The sequence below is a fragment of the Ascaphus truei genome, chromosome 20 (assembly GCF_040206685.1).
Source record: "Ascaphus truei isolate aAscTru1 chromosome 20, aAscTru1.hap1, whole genome shotgun sequence".
Taxonomy (NCBI): domain Eukaryota; kingdom Metazoa; phylum Chordata; class Amphibia; order Anura; family Ascaphidae; genus Ascaphus; species Ascaphus truei.
Window position 1 is genome coordinate 1,346,352 of NC_134502.1, and position 16,332 is coordinate 1,362,683.

General features: G+C 45.2%; 1 protein-coding gene across 2 annotated transcripts in view; it reads right to left on the reverse strand.

The window, feature by feature from the left end:
* Window positions 1–15,274, reverse strand: part of LOC142470645 (uncharacterized) — a 192,373-nt gene extending 177,099 nt beyond the window's left edge. Inside the window, exons 1-4 of one of the 2 annotated variants that reach the window (XM_075577240.1) lie at window positions 15,116–15,274; window positions 7,116–11,849; window positions 6,569–6,675; window positions 4,981–5,862 (exon numbers count right to left, since the gene is read on the reverse strand). In XM_075577240.1, coding sequence (XP_075433355.1) covers window positions 5,797–5,862; window positions 6,569–6,675; window positions 7,116–11,849; window positions 15,116–15,149 — 4,941 coding nt within the window. In that variant the 5' untranslated portion in view covers window positions 15,150–15,274 and the 3' untranslated portion in view covers window positions 4,981–5,796. Of the gene's footprint in view, window positions 1–4,980; window positions 5,863–6,568; window positions 6,676–7,115; window positions 11,850–15,115 lie in introns of those variants that run through there. The other variant, XM_075577242.1, reaches the window with a different exon arrangement.
* Between the last annotated feature and the right edge of the window lie 1,058 nt (window positions 15,275–16,332).

Consider the following 16,332-nt stretch of genomic DNA (forward strand, 5'->3'; position numbering starts at 1 on the left):
AGGGGGGGGAGGCGGTGGGAAGGGGGAGGAGGGGGGAGGTGGTGGGAAGGGGGGGAAGGTGGTGGGAAGGGGGAGGTGGTGGGAAGGGGGGGAGGTGGTGGGAAGGGGGGGAGGTGGTGGGAAGGGGGGGAGGTGGTGGAAAGGGGGGGGGGAGGGGTGAGGTGGTGGGAAGGGGGTGGAGGTGGGAAGGGGGAGGCGGTGGGAAGGCGGGGGGTGGGAGGCGGTGGGAAGGGGGGTGGGAGGCGGTGGGAAGGGGGGTGGGAGGCGGTGGGAAGGGGGGGGAGGCGGTGGGAAGGGGGGGGAGGCGGTGGGAAGGGGGGGAGGGAGGAGGTGGGAAGGGGGGGGAGGCGGTGGGAAGGGGGGGTGGGAGGCGGTGGGAAGGGGGGGTGGGAGGCGGTGGGAAGGGGGGAAGGGGGGGTGGGAGGCGGTGGGAAGGGGGGGTGGGAGGCGGTGTGAAGGGGGGTGGGAGGCGGTGGGAAGGGGGGGAGGGAGGCGGTGGGAAGGGGGGGGAGGCAGTGGGAAGGGGGGGTGGGAGGCGGTGGGAAGGGGGGGTGGGAGGCGGTGGGAAGGGGGGGTGGGAGGCGGTGTGAAGGGGGGGAGGCGGTGTGAAGGGGGGGAGGCGGTGTGAAGGGGGGGAGGCGGTGGGGAAGGGGGGGGGCGGTGGGAAGGGGGGGGAGGCGGTGGGAAGGGGGAGGGGAGGCGTGGGAAGGGGGGGGGGAGGCGGTGGGAAGGGGGGGGAGGCGGTGGGAAGGGGGGGGGGGCGGTGGGAAGGGGGGGTGGAGGGGAGGTGAAGGGGTGAAGGGGGGGGGGTGGAGGGGAGGTGGAGGGGGGGTGGAGGGGAGGTGAAGGGGGGGAGCGGAAGGGAGGGGGGTGGAAGGGAGGTGATGGGGGGGTGGAAGGGAGGGGGGGTGGAGGGGAGGTGAAGGGGGGGGTGGAGGGGAGGTGAAGGGGGGGGAGGTAAATGGGGAGGTGAGGGGGGAGGTAAATGGGGAGGTGAAGGGGGGTGGAAGGGAGAAGTGGAGTGAGGGGAGGTGAAAGGGGGTGAGGGGAGGTGATGGGGGGTGAGGGGAGGTGATGGGGGGTGAGGGGTGGTGAAGGCCGCTCACTCACCCGTCCGGCAGGTCCCACGTGGATCTGAGGCGGGAGGCAGCGTGTTGTGGCCGCTCTCCCGCTGTGTCCCGGGCGCTCGCTCGCTCCCCCGCTGACTGTAGCGGCGCCGGGGGGGGGGGGGGTATCGGGGAGACACTGACACTGGAGGGGAGGGGGGGTGGAGGGGAGGTGAAGGGGGGGTGGAGGGGAGGTGAAGGCCGCTCACTCACCCATCCGGCAGGTCCCACGTGGATCTGAGGCGGGAGGCAGCGTGTTGTGGCCGCTCCCCCGCTGTGTCCCGGGCGCCGCCATCTTGGGCACTCGGCGCCGCGAGGCAGCCTGCCTGGCCACTGGCTGTTCCCCCGCCGGGGAGGGGGTGAGTTGTAGCGCCGGTGAGGGGGGGGGCATGTATATGTGTGGGGGGGGAGAGGTGGGAGATATAGAAGGGGGCTCTCGCACGGCCGCTGACACTGGGTGGGGGGGGGGGGTGCTGAAGGGGTAATAATAGTGTGTGTGTCCCGCTGACTGTAGCAGCGCCGGGGGAGGGGGGGGTCGGGGTGAAAGCGCGGGAGACACGGGGAGAGGAGGAGGTGCGCGCGGGTGCTGCTAACTGTGAGCCCCGCTAATGTAGGTAACAGTGTGTGTGTGTGTGTGTGTCACTGTGTGTGTGTCTGTCATTGTGTGTGTGTGTGTGTCCCTGTGTGTGTGTGTCCCTGTGTGTGTGTGTCCCTGTGTGTGTGTGTCCCTGTGTGTCCTTTGGCCCGTCACTCCGCCTCAGGCCAATGAGAGGTGTGCGGGGGCGGGCCAAGGGACCAATCAGATTTCCCCTAGGGACACCGGACATCCAGCAGGCAGGCAAACATACAGTGCTTTCACTAATATAGTATAAGATATTCCTTTTTACCATATTAATATCCTGTATGCAAAATGCTTTTTTACTCTATCTGTGTGTTAGGGCAGATAGAATTTTGCTCTTATCATGCATTGATGCAGTATTAGTCATCATCATGTTTGTGTGCAGTTTTGAATGTCAGAACACACAGATATATATATTTTAGACCTTTAGGATTGATACTTTCAAATTATAATATTGAATGTAAATCTATGAGATCAATTGGTTTTTATTGTATTCGTTTTTCTATTATTTTCATTTTTTTAACAATTACTATAGGATTATTGAATATATCATATATTAACTATTTCTCCGAATTTTATTTAGTTGTATATGTTTAATGATGTTTTAAATAATTAATTTTCATTGTGATTTTGGATAATTTTATCTTGTGGCTATACTATTATTATTAGTATATTTCTTGGGTTTTCTGCGATTCATATTTGATTATCAATAGTAAATTCAAGTGATATTTCTAATTACATACATTTGGGCTCGTTTGTAGGGGCGTAAGTATCACAAATTGATGCACCAATTGAATCGCAGACACTCTAGTATATATATCCAGCCACTACTGTTCGTGTACAAATCCCTTTGATAAAGTTGCAGTATTGTGACGAAACGCGTCAGGGACGTAAAATTACGACATTACGTCACCACGTTGTCTGCGTGCTTTATGGCCGAAGCATGCAGGATTAGAATTAAGGCCTACTCTGATGACACTCTGCGTGGAGGACTTCAATTGATTGTGGATAAGAGCGGACACTATCGGATGCACAGCACAAGGGTTCCAGTTGGATTCCAAGACATCACGGGACGGCCTGCATCGGTGGTGATAATATTGTCACAAATTGCTTATATATCACTTATACTTTGTAAGTGTTTTTAATCCCCCTCACCTACCCCTCCCCAATAAACTGTACAGGATCACACTATGGGGCGTGCGCTCTCTGTTTTGTTTTTGTTACTATATATATATATATATATATATATATATATATATATATATATATATATATTATTCTGAAGCCAGGGCACGTTGGTATGAATGGCTCCCGATAGCATTAACACAGTTCCCTTTTAAATCACTCCAAGTCCTGTAATATTTCCTCCACTTTATTGGGAAAAGGTAGCAGGGTACAGATGCTTGTGGATGGTGTGTATTGGTGATTATTAGTTAGGAACCGGTAAAAAGAGATGGCCTCACCAAGGGTTATAAACAGAGAAAGGTTCTTTACTCACTGTCTCCAGGGTTGAAAAGGAAGTGAGGTGCGGTGTGGGCAAAGGAAAAGTCTAGGGGCAGACCATGTCTGAACAAACAGGAGGGGGGGCAGACTAGCCCATTCTGGTGAGGATCTCAGAGACTGCTGTAGCAGCTCACTGATGTCATGCTCGCAGGCAAGGAGTGCAACATTGTTGCAAGCCACGCAGGCACAGTATGTGTCTGCAGACTCCATGCAGCTGGGAATAAAATCTGACAGGCAGAAACTGCAAAGGAGAGAGGGGGGTGAGTCAGAAATATGGCTCTTGTTCCATAACATATATATATATATATATATATATATATATATATATATATATATATATATATATATATATATATATATATATATATATATATATATATATATATATATATATATATATATATATATATATATATATATATATATATATATATATATATATATATATATATATATATATGTGTGGTAATGGTAGGGGGTTCTCAGAGCTTGTTGGGTATGTGTGTGTTTATTAACTGTGTGCAGCTGGCCTCAGCTGCTTTTGGGAGGGTAGTGCCCCCTCCCCCCCAAGGTTTAAGCTCGCCCCTCCCCACTTTTTAAGTTTGCAGGTCAGTTTCATTTTGCCAGGTTACGACAGATCCAATGTGATCATTCTTCCTGTAATTATACAGGTTAATAAGAATTTTAACTCAGGGAGTGTTAGGACCTGCTTTCGGCCATGCCTTGTAAGTGGCAGCAGGCTAAAGACGCTTTGGCCAAAGGGTTAAACTAAATGACCCTTTTTTCAAGAGAATATATAGGTATTGCACTGTGTATTTTTGTCGCAGTGGAAGTAGCTTTGGGCATCTTTGTCTGTTTTTTTGTAGGATATCCACTGTTCCAAATACTATTCACACCTTAGGGGATGGATGGATTCTAATGGGTGGATTCTAATGGGGTAGTTCCTAAACTGGCTGATTTTTAGAGAAGTTCAACGATAACACTGGCCAATCCAAGGAGGAGGCCCTTCTTAAGAGTGGAGGGAGCGAGTGGAGGGAGCGAGTGGAGGGAGCGAGTGGAGGGAGCGAGTGGAGGGAGCGAGTGGAGGGAGCGAGTGCTTGTGTGTTTAAACTATGGAATCAGACAGGGCTGTTTTTTTATACCACTTGGATTGTGCATTTAGACAGGGTCAGCGATAACATTGATCACTCGGAAGAAGGAACCCCTTCTTAGGTAAGGAGGGAGTATTAAACTCCCAGTGATTTAGTGTATTTGAACTTCAGGAGGCACACCAGGCTGGTTTGCAGAGCATTGGAGTTGTTCATTTAGACAAGTTCAGCGATCCGATTGGCCACTCAGAGAAAGATGCCCTTCTTGGACATAGAGGGAGTATGTGACTCCCAGTGACGCTGTGTGTATACTGTACACTTTTATTGGCAATGCATCTGATCTCAGATGCGATGTTAGAGAATTAAAATACACTCATGTTTCATATTTCTTTTTTATTCTCAGATAACTTATTTAACTTATTTAATTTTACATATTCATTTCATAATAATGTTTATATAATAAATACAATATTTCATATATCTTGATTAATATATAATGTGCAATAAATACTGTTATATGTATAGAGAATATACCTCCTGTAATACACACAGTGACCGCAGGGTGTCACCGTCACTGTGCCGTACCCATAGGGATATACCTCCTATAATGCACACAGTGACCGCAGGGTGTCACCGTGCCGTACCCATAGGGATATACCTCCTGTAATAAACACAGTGACCGCAGGGTGTCACCGTCACTGTGCCGTACCCATAGGGATATACCTCCTGTAATACACAGTGACCACAGGGTGTCACCGTCACTGTGCCGTACCCATAGGAATATACCTCCTGTAATAAACACAGTGACCACAGGGTGTCACCGTCACTGTGCCGTACCCATAGGGATATACCTCCTGTAATACACACAGTGACCGCAGGGTGTCACCGTCACTGTGCCGTACCCATAGGGATATACCTCCTGTAATACGCACAGTGACCACAGGGTGTCACCGTGCCACACCCATAGGGATATACCTCCTGTAATACGCACAGTGACCGCAGGGTGTCACTGTGCTGTACCCATAGGGATATACCTCCTGTAATAAACACTGTGACCACAGGGTCTCACTGTGACGTACCCATAGGGATATACCTCCTGTATTACAGACAGTGACCGCAGGGTGTCACCGTCACTGTGCCGTACCCATAGGGATATACGTCCTGTAATACACACAGTGACCACATGGTGTCACTGTCAGTGTGCCAAACCCATAGAGATATACCTCCTGCAATACACACAGTGACCGCAGGGTGTCACCGTCACTGTGCCGTACCCTTAGGGATATACCTCCTGTAATACACACAGTGACCACAGGGTGTCACCGTCACTGTGCCGTACCCATAGGGATATACGTCCTGTAATACACACAGTGACCGCAGGGTGTCACTATTAACCATTAGAAGGCAGTACGGTAGAAGATACAAAAACACTGTTGATTCGAAGGAAGAAGACAGGACCTTTGCCAAGGATTCTGGGACCTCATAAAAAAGCTCCGGCAACATTATAGCTTGTTGGAGTTCTTAATATCTTCGCACAATATGTCACCTAATTAAAAGAATGAAATCAAGTTAGCAATTAAAAATGTATTGACTGTTTATAGTAATCAAAACATCAGACTTTATAATGTTGATGAGGATCTATACACTGATAATGAACATGCTGCACTGTATAATTGTGTTGAGTATCTATACACTGATAATGAAGATGCGCTGAAAAAGTACACGCTGCTCTGTATAATTATGCGGAGTATCTATACACTGATAATGAAGATGCGGCGCTGTATAATGATAAGGAGAACCTTGACACTGATAATGAGTCAGAGTTATATGGTTGATTGGAAGAGACCTAGTCTTGGTTTATAAAAATCTAGAGTCCGGCAGCAGTTTTCTACAGCACAGCGGCAGATATCTAGACTTGGGTGGAACTGTACATGTCATCGATCCAAATGCATTCATCTTTTCTAGATTCAAGTGATCATTAGATTCTAGAATATGGATTGTGTATCTAAGGGCTAAGAGTAACACACCAAATCAAAGCCGCCTCAAGAAACTATTAACCCTTAGCAACCATTCTTTCTTTGACCCTGCCGGATAAATTGGAGTTCACCACTAGGTGGCTTTGTTTTAGGAAGTAAATAAGACTACAGAGCCACAAAATGCTGGTAAACTCAGGCATGGCAATGGACAGGAGTTTAGCTGTGGAGACGGCACATAGGGGGACAGGGAGGAACCCAGGGAGTAGAATCACTCACCCCAACGATGCATCCAGCAATGGAGAGGGTACCAAGAACGGCTGCCAGGGAGATGAGAATGATGGACCAGAAAGGAAGAGGCGCGGCTGTCGTAGGTACTGTTTTGGCTAAATGAGGAAAAGAGGAGAAAAAGTTAAATATCTATCTACCTATCTGTCTATCCGTCCATCATCTGTCTGTTTATCCATCCATCCATTTATCTATCTGTCCATCCATCTGTCTATCTGTCCATCCATCCGTCTATCTGTCCATCCATCTGTCTATCTGTCCATCCATCTGTCTATCTGTCTATCTGTCCATCCATCTGTCTATCTGTCCATCCATCTGTCTATCCGTCCATCATCTGTCTGTCTGTCCATCCATCTGTCTATCTGTCCATCCATCTGTCTATCTGTCCATCCATCTGTCTATCCGTCCATCATCTGTCTGTCTGTCTGTTTATTCATCCATCCATCTATCTTATCTGTCGGTCTGTCGGTCTGTCGGTCTGTCGGTCTGTCGGTCTGTCGTTCTGTCGTTCTGTCGTTCTGTCGTTCTGTCAACCTACCTGAAGTTGTACTGGTGAAGGCTTTAAAGGTACTGGTTGCAGTAATGGAAGGGGTCACACTGGAACTGTTTGTAACTATTACAGGGTTACTGGTTCTAGTTGAAGGTGTTTTACTGGTTGATGTTACTTGGCTGTTGGTCCCAGAACTAGAAGAAGTCACTGTGTTACTGGTTGGTGCTGGTTTGTTACTGGTCACAGTAGCGGAAGATGTTACTGGGTTACTTGCTGATGCTGATTGGTAACTAGTTCCACTACTGGAAGCAGGCACTATATTACTTGTTGATGCTGGTTGGTTACTGGAACCAGTTCTTGCAGGGGTAACTGTATTACTGGTTGATGCTGGTTGGTTACTGGTTCCAGTACTGTAAGATGTCCTTGTGTTACTGGTTGATGCTGGTTGACTATTAGTCCCAATACTGAAAGACGTCATAGTATTACTGGATGATGTGGGTTGGCTATTGCTCCCAGGACTTGAAGAGGACACTGTATTACTGGTTGAAATTGGGTGGCTACTGGTTCCAGTGCTGGAAGATATTGTATTACTGGTCAATGCTAGTTGGCCAATAGTCCTAACACTGGAAGAAATCACCGTATTACTGGTTGATACTGGTTGGCTACCTGTTGCAATACCAGAAGATGTCCCTGTATTACTGGTTGATGCCAGTTGACTATTGGTCCCAACACTGGAAGAAGTCACAGTATTACTGGTTGTTACTGGTTTGTTACTGGTTCCAGTAATGGAAGATAGCCCTGTGTTACTGGTTGATACTGGTTGGATACTGGTTCCCGTAAAGGAAGATGTGACTTTGCTATTGCTTGGGGCTGGTTGGCTTCTGGTCCCAGTATTAGAAAATGTATTTGTGTTACTGGTTGATGCTGGCTGGCTATTGCTCCCAAGACTTGAAGTTTTCACTGTGTTACTGGTTGAAGTTGGTTGACTGCTGGTCCCAGTACTGGAAGATGTCACTGTGTTTGGGACTGGTGCTGGATTATTATTTGTCCCAATATTGGAAGAAATCACTGTATCATTGGTTGATACTACTTGGCTACTGGTTCCAGTACTGTAAGAAGTCATTTTGTTACTGGTTGATGCTGGTTGTCTATTAGTCCCAGTACTGGAAGAAGTCACAGTATTGCTGGTTGTTATTGGTTTGCTACTGATTCCAGTAATGGAAGATATCACTGTGTTACTGGTTGATACTGGTTGGATACTGGTTCCAGTAAGTGAAGATGTGACTTTGTTACTGGTTGAGGCTGGTTGGCTACTGGCCCCAGTTTTAGTAAATGTCTTTGTGTTACTGGTTGATTCTGGTAGGCTACTGGTCCCAGGACTTGAAGAGGCCACTGTTTTACTGGATGATGTGGGTTGGCTACTGCTCCCATGACTTGAAGGGTACCCAGTATTACCGGTTGAAATTGGGTGGCTTCTGGTCCCAGTACTGGAAGATATAATTGTATTACTGGTTGATGTTGATTGGCCAGAAGTCCTAACACTGGAAGAAATCACTGTATTACTGGTTGATACTGGTTGGCTACCTGTTGCAATACCAGAAGATGTTCCAGTGTTACTGGTTGATGCCAGATGACTATTAATCCCAACACTGGAAGAAGTCACAGTATGACTGGTTGTTACTGGTTTGCTACTGATTCCAGAAATGGAAGATAGCCCTGTGTTACTGGTTGATACTGGTTGGATACTGGTTCCAGTAAAGGAAGATGTGACTTTGCTATTGCTTGGGGCTGGTTGGCTTCTGGTCCCAGTATTAGAAAATGTATTTGTGTTACTGGTTGATGCTGGCTGGCTATTGCTCCCAAGACTTGAAGTTGTCACTGTGTTACTGGTTGAAGTTGGTTGACTGCTGGTCCCAGTACTGAAAGATGTAACTGTGTTTGGGACTGGTGCTGGATTATTATTTGTCCCAATATTGGAAGAAATCACGGTATTACTGGTTGATACTACTTGGCTACTGGTTCCAGTACTGTAAGAAGTCATTTTGTTACTGGTTGATGCCGGTTGACTATTAGTCCCAGTACTGGAAGAAGTCACAGTATTACTGGTTGTTACTGGTTTGCTACTGATTCCAGTAATTGAAGATATCACTGTGTTACTGGTTGAGGCTGGTTGGCTACTGGCCCCAGTACTAGTAAATGTCTTTGTGTTACTGGTTGATTCTGGTAGGCTACTGGTCCCAGGACTTGAAGAGGCCACTGTTTTACTGGATGATGTGGGTTGGCTATTGCTCCCAGGACTTGAAGAGGACCCAGTATTACTGGTTGAAATTGGGTGGCTACTGGTCCCAGTACGGGAATATATAATTGTATTAATTGTTGATGCTGGGTGGCTACCTGTTGCTGAACCAGCAGATGTCCCTGTGTTTGTGGTTGACGCCAGTTGGCTATTAGCCCCAATACTGGAAGAAGTCACTGTATTACTGGATGATACTGGTTTACTACTGGTTCCAGTAATGGAATATTTTGCTGTGTTACCAGTTACTGTTAGTTGGTTACTGGTCACAGGACTGGAAGAGGTCACTGGGGTAATGGTTGATGCTGGCTGGCTATTGCTCCCAGTAATGGGAGATGTCACTGTGTTAGTGGTTGATTCTGGTTGGTTACTGGTCGTTGTACTGAGAGAGGTCACTGTGTTACTGGTTGGTGAGGGTTTGCTACCGGTAACTGTACTACAGGAGGTCACTGTATTAACAATTGTTACTGGGTGGGTATTGATCACAGTAGCCGAAGATGTCACTGTACTGGAAAATGTTAATGTGTAAATGGTTGATGCTGGTTGGCTAGCGGTCCCAGTACTGGAAGATGTTACTGTGTTACTAGTTAATGCTGGTTTGCTTTGGGTCCCAGTAATGGAAGATATCAGTGTGTTACTAGTTGATGCTGGATGGATACTGGTTCTTGCACTGGAAGGTGTTATTGGATTATTGGATGAAGTTGATAGGCTACTAGTCCCAGTACTGGAAGGTACATTACTGGTTGATACTGGTTGGATACTGGTTCCTGTACTGGAAGATGTCACTTTGTTACTGGCTGATTCTGGATGTCTATTAGTCCCACCACTTACATAGGCTACTGTGTTAAAGGTTGATGCTGGATGGATACTTGTCCCAGTACTGGAAGAGGTCACAGTGTTACTTGTTGTTACGGGTTTGCTGCTGGTCCCAGTACTGGAAGAAGTCACAGTGTTACTGGTTGATATGGGTTTGCTGCTGGTCCCAATACTGGAAGAAGTCACTGTGTTACTGGTTGTTACGGGTTTGATGCTGGTCCCAGTACTGGAAGAAGTCACGGTGTTACTGGTTGATATGGGTTTGCTGCTGGTCCCAGTACTGGAAGAAGTTACTGTGGTACTGGTTAATATGGGTTTGATGCTGGTCCCAGTACTGGAAGAAGTCACGGTGTTACTGGTTGATATGGATGTGCTGCTGGTCCCAGTACTGGAAGAAGTCACTGTGGTACTGATTGTTATGGGTTTGATGCTGGTCCCAGTACTGGAAAAAGTCACGGTGTTACTGGTTGATATGGGTTTGATGCTGGTCCCAGTACTAGAAGAAGTCACTGTGTTACTGGTTGATATGGGTTTGCTGCTGGTCCCAGTACTGGAAGAAGTCACTGTGTTACTGGTTGATACAGGTTTGCTGCTGGTCCCAGTACTGGAAGAAGTCTCTGTGTTACTGGTTGTTACGGGTTTGCTGCTGGTCCCAGTACTGGAAGAAGTCACTGTGTTACTGGTTGATACGGGTTTGCTGCTGGTCCCAGTACTGGAAGAAGTCACGGTGTTACTGGTTGATATGGGTTTGCTGCTGGTCCCAGTACTGGAAGAAGTCACTGCGTTACTGGTTGATATGGGTTTGCTGCTGGTCCCAGTACTGGAAGAAGTCACTGCGTTACTGGTTGATATGTTTTTGCTGCTGTTCCCAGTACTGGAAGAAGTCACGGTGTTACTGGTTGATATGGGTTTGATGCTGGTCCCAGTACTAGAAGAAGTCACTGTGTTACTGGTTGATACGGGTTTGCTGCTGGTCCCAGTTCTGGAAGAAGTCACGGTGTTACTGGTTGATACGGGTTTGCTGCTGGTCCCAGTACTGGAAGAAGTCACTGTGTTACTGGTTGATACAGGTTGTCTGCTGGTCCCAGTACTGGAAGAAGTCACTGTGTTACTGGTTGATACAGGTTTGCTGCTGGTCCCAGTACTGGAAGAAGTCACTGTGTTACTGGTTGTTACGGGTTTGCTGCTGGTCCCAGTACTAGAAGAAGTCACTGTGTTACTGGTTGATACGGGTTTGCTGCTGGTCCCAGTTCTGGAAGAAGTCACGGTGTTACTGGTTGATACGGGTTTGCTGCTGGTCCCAGTACTGGAAGAAGTCACTGTGTTACTGGTTGATACAGGTTGTCTGCTGGTCCCAGTACTGGAAGAAGTCACTGTGTTACTGGTTGATACAGGTTTGCTGCTGGTCCCAGTTCTGGAAGAAGTCACGGTGTTACTGGTTGATATGGGTTTGCTGCTGGTCCCAGTACTGGAAGAAGTCTCTGTGTTACTGGTTGGTACTGGTTGCATACTGGTTCCAGAGGAGAGTGTTGTACTTGTGGTTGGTGTTGCTGGGTTACTCGTCGGTAAAATGTTTATGGTTTGTTTAATGAGTTCTGCCAGAGCATTAAGGACTTTCATGATAGCACTGAGTATTGATTCTGGGCTGTTAGCCTGACCTTGGACAGGGGAGACTGGAACAAAAAAAGACATAGAATATTGGTTATTGATCATGTAATAACTATGTCCCACACACTACTACACCATGGCATATATACACAGCACATGTACAGTGCGGGCAGCGGCAGTGCCAGCCTCCCCCTCACACACACTACTACACCATGAATACACAGCACAGGTACAGCGCAGGCAGCGGCAGTGCCAGCCTCCCCCTCACACACACTACTACACCATGTATACACAGCACAGGTACAGCGCGGGCAGTGCCAGCCTCCCCCTCACAAACACTACTACACCATGTATACACAGCACAGGTACAGCGCGGGCAGCAGCAGTGCCAGCCTCCCCCTCACACACACTACTACACCATGACATATATACACAGCATAGGTACAGCGCGGGCAGCGGCAGTGCCAGCCTCCCCCTCACACACACTACTACACCATGTATACACAGCACATGTACAGTGCGGGCAGCGGCAGTGCCAGCCTCCCCCTCACACACACTACTACACCATGTATACACAGAACAGGTACAGCGCGGGCAGCGGCAGTGCCAGCCTCCCCCTCACACACACTACTACACCATGTATACACAGCACAGGTACAGCGCGGGCAGCGGCAGTGCCAGCCTCCCCCTCACACATACTACTACACCATGTATACACAGCACAGGTACAGCGCGGGCAGCGGCAGTGCCAGCCTCCCCCTCACACACACTACTACACCATGACATATATACACAGCACAGGTACAGAATATAGGTTTATGTCCCCCTCCATTTTATTCTCTTTCATCCCTGTTTTTATTCATTATTAATAAACTTTGTTATTCATTTGGTATACCCGTGTGCTCCCTATTGGGAATTTTTTGTTGTTGTTGATATATATATATAATATATATATATATGTATATATATATATATATATATATATATATACACATATATATATATATGTGTGTATATATATATATATATATATAGAGGAGAGAGAAAAGAGAGCGCACGCCCCATAGTGTGTAACTGTATATTTAATAAAGGAAATGGAGGGGAGAGGGGGGGGGGTATACAGTTACACACTATGGGGCGTGCGCTCTTTTTTCTCTCTCCTCTACAGATTTTATAGGATGTGGTTCATCCTTCGAGAGCAGCCGGAGACCCCCTGTATTCAAGCCTAAACATCTTTGACGGACTTCATCTTTAAAGGACTGGTTATCCACTTCTTTAATTCATTTTTATATATTTTATGGTTACACAATTTTTATTATATATTTTTAAAATATGTTTATTCACTTTTTGCATATAATAGAATGCGTTGTTTAAGTATCTAATGAATATATGTTTACAAATCAATATATATATCTATATACACGCAGGCACTGATATTAATTTATACACTATATATAATATTTTATCATTGCTTATATGCCCTTTGAGGCGCTGCTTTTTTCTGTTTGTTAGCTCATATATATATATATATATATATATATATATATATATATATATATATATATATATATATATATATGTATATATATATATATATATGTATATATATATATATGTGTGTATATATATATATATATATATATATATATATATATATAAAAAAAGAAAACCAAATTGTTAAATGTCACAACTAAATAAAAAGAAGCACACAGAATATAACAACATGGCATAGGACCCCTGCACAATAATTACAGAGACCAACAGTATCTGCTACACAGAAAAAAAAAATACTATGTAGCTCTGAACAGTAACAGAGAGACAAGGAAAACACACAACCAGCTGGCACACAGCCAATAAGCTAATGGTAAGGGTATAGTGACACAAGCTCTCACAAAGCTGAGGAGACAGATGTAATACTCCTAATCACAGTGCTACAGAGACTATGATTGCATACTCGGAAGGGACAGCATACTGATACACTCTCCTCAACCTCATAAGTCTATAGAACATCTGGTGTATTGATGGAGACTAAACACTGACTATCGTGACTGACATAGATGTAAGTATAAACCCTAGAATATAGGTAAGGGTAAGTCACAGTCACACAGGGTATGGGTCAGGGTACGGTCATGATCCAAATGAATAGTAAGGCATGAGGAGGTGCAGTAGAGGTGTAGCAGTCAAATCCACACAATTCTGTGTGTAAAAAAGTTTTACAGCATAGTCTCTACAGTATGTATGGTTACGTGTTCCCAAGAAGGGGAGAAATCAGGGGGTCCAAAAAAAACGCAAAGCCAGCAGGACAACCAACTTCACACTGATGATACCCATTAAGGGTGAACCATGTCTGTGAGTGGTTTCTCTGGCTTTGCATCTGATTCCCATGATGTGCTTTTAAAGCTGTGTTAACAGCGAGCCATTTGCTTATATAGGCTCCATGTAACAATGGTTTTTCTGGCAAAAGGGGACACATTGTGTGCTCATTTGCATGTCATTTCCCAGAATCCCTTGCTGCAGTGGAAGCGCTGTATGCTGGGGGATAATGGTGAAAGGCAGGTTGCAGACCTGCCTAAGACATGTGAATGTGCTCACAAGTGATCTTTTTATAAGTCTGTGTGCGGAGCAGAAATCTTGTATATATATATACATACAAGATTTCTGCTCCGCACACAGACTTGTTAATCATGAATCAGTATAAGATGTTGTTGCTTATTCTGACATATAGTGAAAACCTCGTTCAACGTTTTGGGGGTGTCCCCTTCGTCAGGGTGGGAAGGGGACCACTGTCTGTCTGTCTGTCAGAATAAGCAATGAAATCTTAAACTGATAACTGAATAATAAGTCTGTGTCCGGAGGAGAAATCTTATATATATATATATACAACTTGGCAAAACCTTTATCATATCACTTTTGTATACACACACACACACACATATATATATATGTGTGTGTGTGTGTGTGTGTGTGTGTGTGTACAAAAGTGATATGATAAAGGTTTTGCCAAGTTGTACAAGATATAGCACACAGAATATTCTGTATATAAAAAATACAACAAAAAGTCAAGCCTCAGCCTAACACAAAACAAACAATTTGAGGGATGTTGTTCGAGGCTACAGGTAAAACTTAAAATATGTATCAACATGCATACTGTATACTGTATATATTTATGTATGTATGTATATATATTATATATATATGTATATATATATATATATATATATATATACACACACAAACACGTGTCATTATTAGTAATTACAATATTATATTCCATATACAGTACTGTGATTACGATACAATAGCAATATATATATATATATAACACACTTACCAGCTAGTAGAATAACCAGTCCTAGAAGCATCATGTTGCTGAGCCCTGTAATTCTCACGATACCCTAATGTAATCACTCAGCTATCAGTGTTCCACTCACCAGAAAGTATGGGACAGGAACCCCTCTACCTGCATATATACCTTCTACCTGACCTGGGAGGCATGTGTTTCACTCGTGTGACATCATAGATGACATCAGATGACTTATTGTCAGTTGAGAGTGTATATTGTTAGAGGTTAGATATGTTGTGTGGTGCAGGGAGAGGCCTGCGAGCATTCACTCCCCTACGCTAAATATAGACATTCTAATAATTAGGGAGGGGACCTGAAATTTAGATGCCACGTTTTTCACCTAGAAATACACCAGTATATATTCACACATCTACATACCTGTACCCACACATTTATACATATACTTTACATATATAATTTCATATACAGGGGAGAGAGGGAGAGAGGGAGAGAGGAAATATGGCAGCACACACTGAAACAAATGCCTCAGCTGAAGCAGGTGTTGTGCACGGTAAAGGGTAAATAGCTGCAGTCTGTAAAGATCCCTAGAGATCAAAAAAATGGCTTATTGTGTCCAAAATTCACACATATGTCCCACGTTTGGGTCCCCAGGGGAATGTGTGCATTTTGGATCCAATAAACCATTTTTTGTGACTGTCACTTGTGCTGTGCTGGTATATTGGATTTCTACGGCTCCTTACAGACTGTGTATGTATGTATGTATGTATATATATATATATATATATATATATATATATATATATATATATATATATAAATATATATATATATATATATATATATATATATATATACAAAAAAGAAAAATCCGCAGCACTCACCATATTTGATCAATATTATATCAGGTTTACTTCATCTGCAAACATCAGGGGGTTAAACAAAAATTGGAGCAACGTTTAATTAATGCACCCGTGGCATTTATAGACACCAGGTTTCCTCTGGAGCCATGTTGTTGTATTGGCATATTTAGTAGATGGATCAGCCTGTACGAGAGAATCCCTCGGGTTCCTGCCCCGGCGATAACACATCCCCGGCGGGGCAGGAAACCTGGTGTCTATAAATGCCAACGGTGCATTAATTGCGGTTTCATACAGGCCGGTCAATTTCTTGCTCATCCCCACAGTGGGAAACCTATTGGTATTAAGACTGCTATTAATTGTGAGTCGCGGTTTGTTGTCTATTTT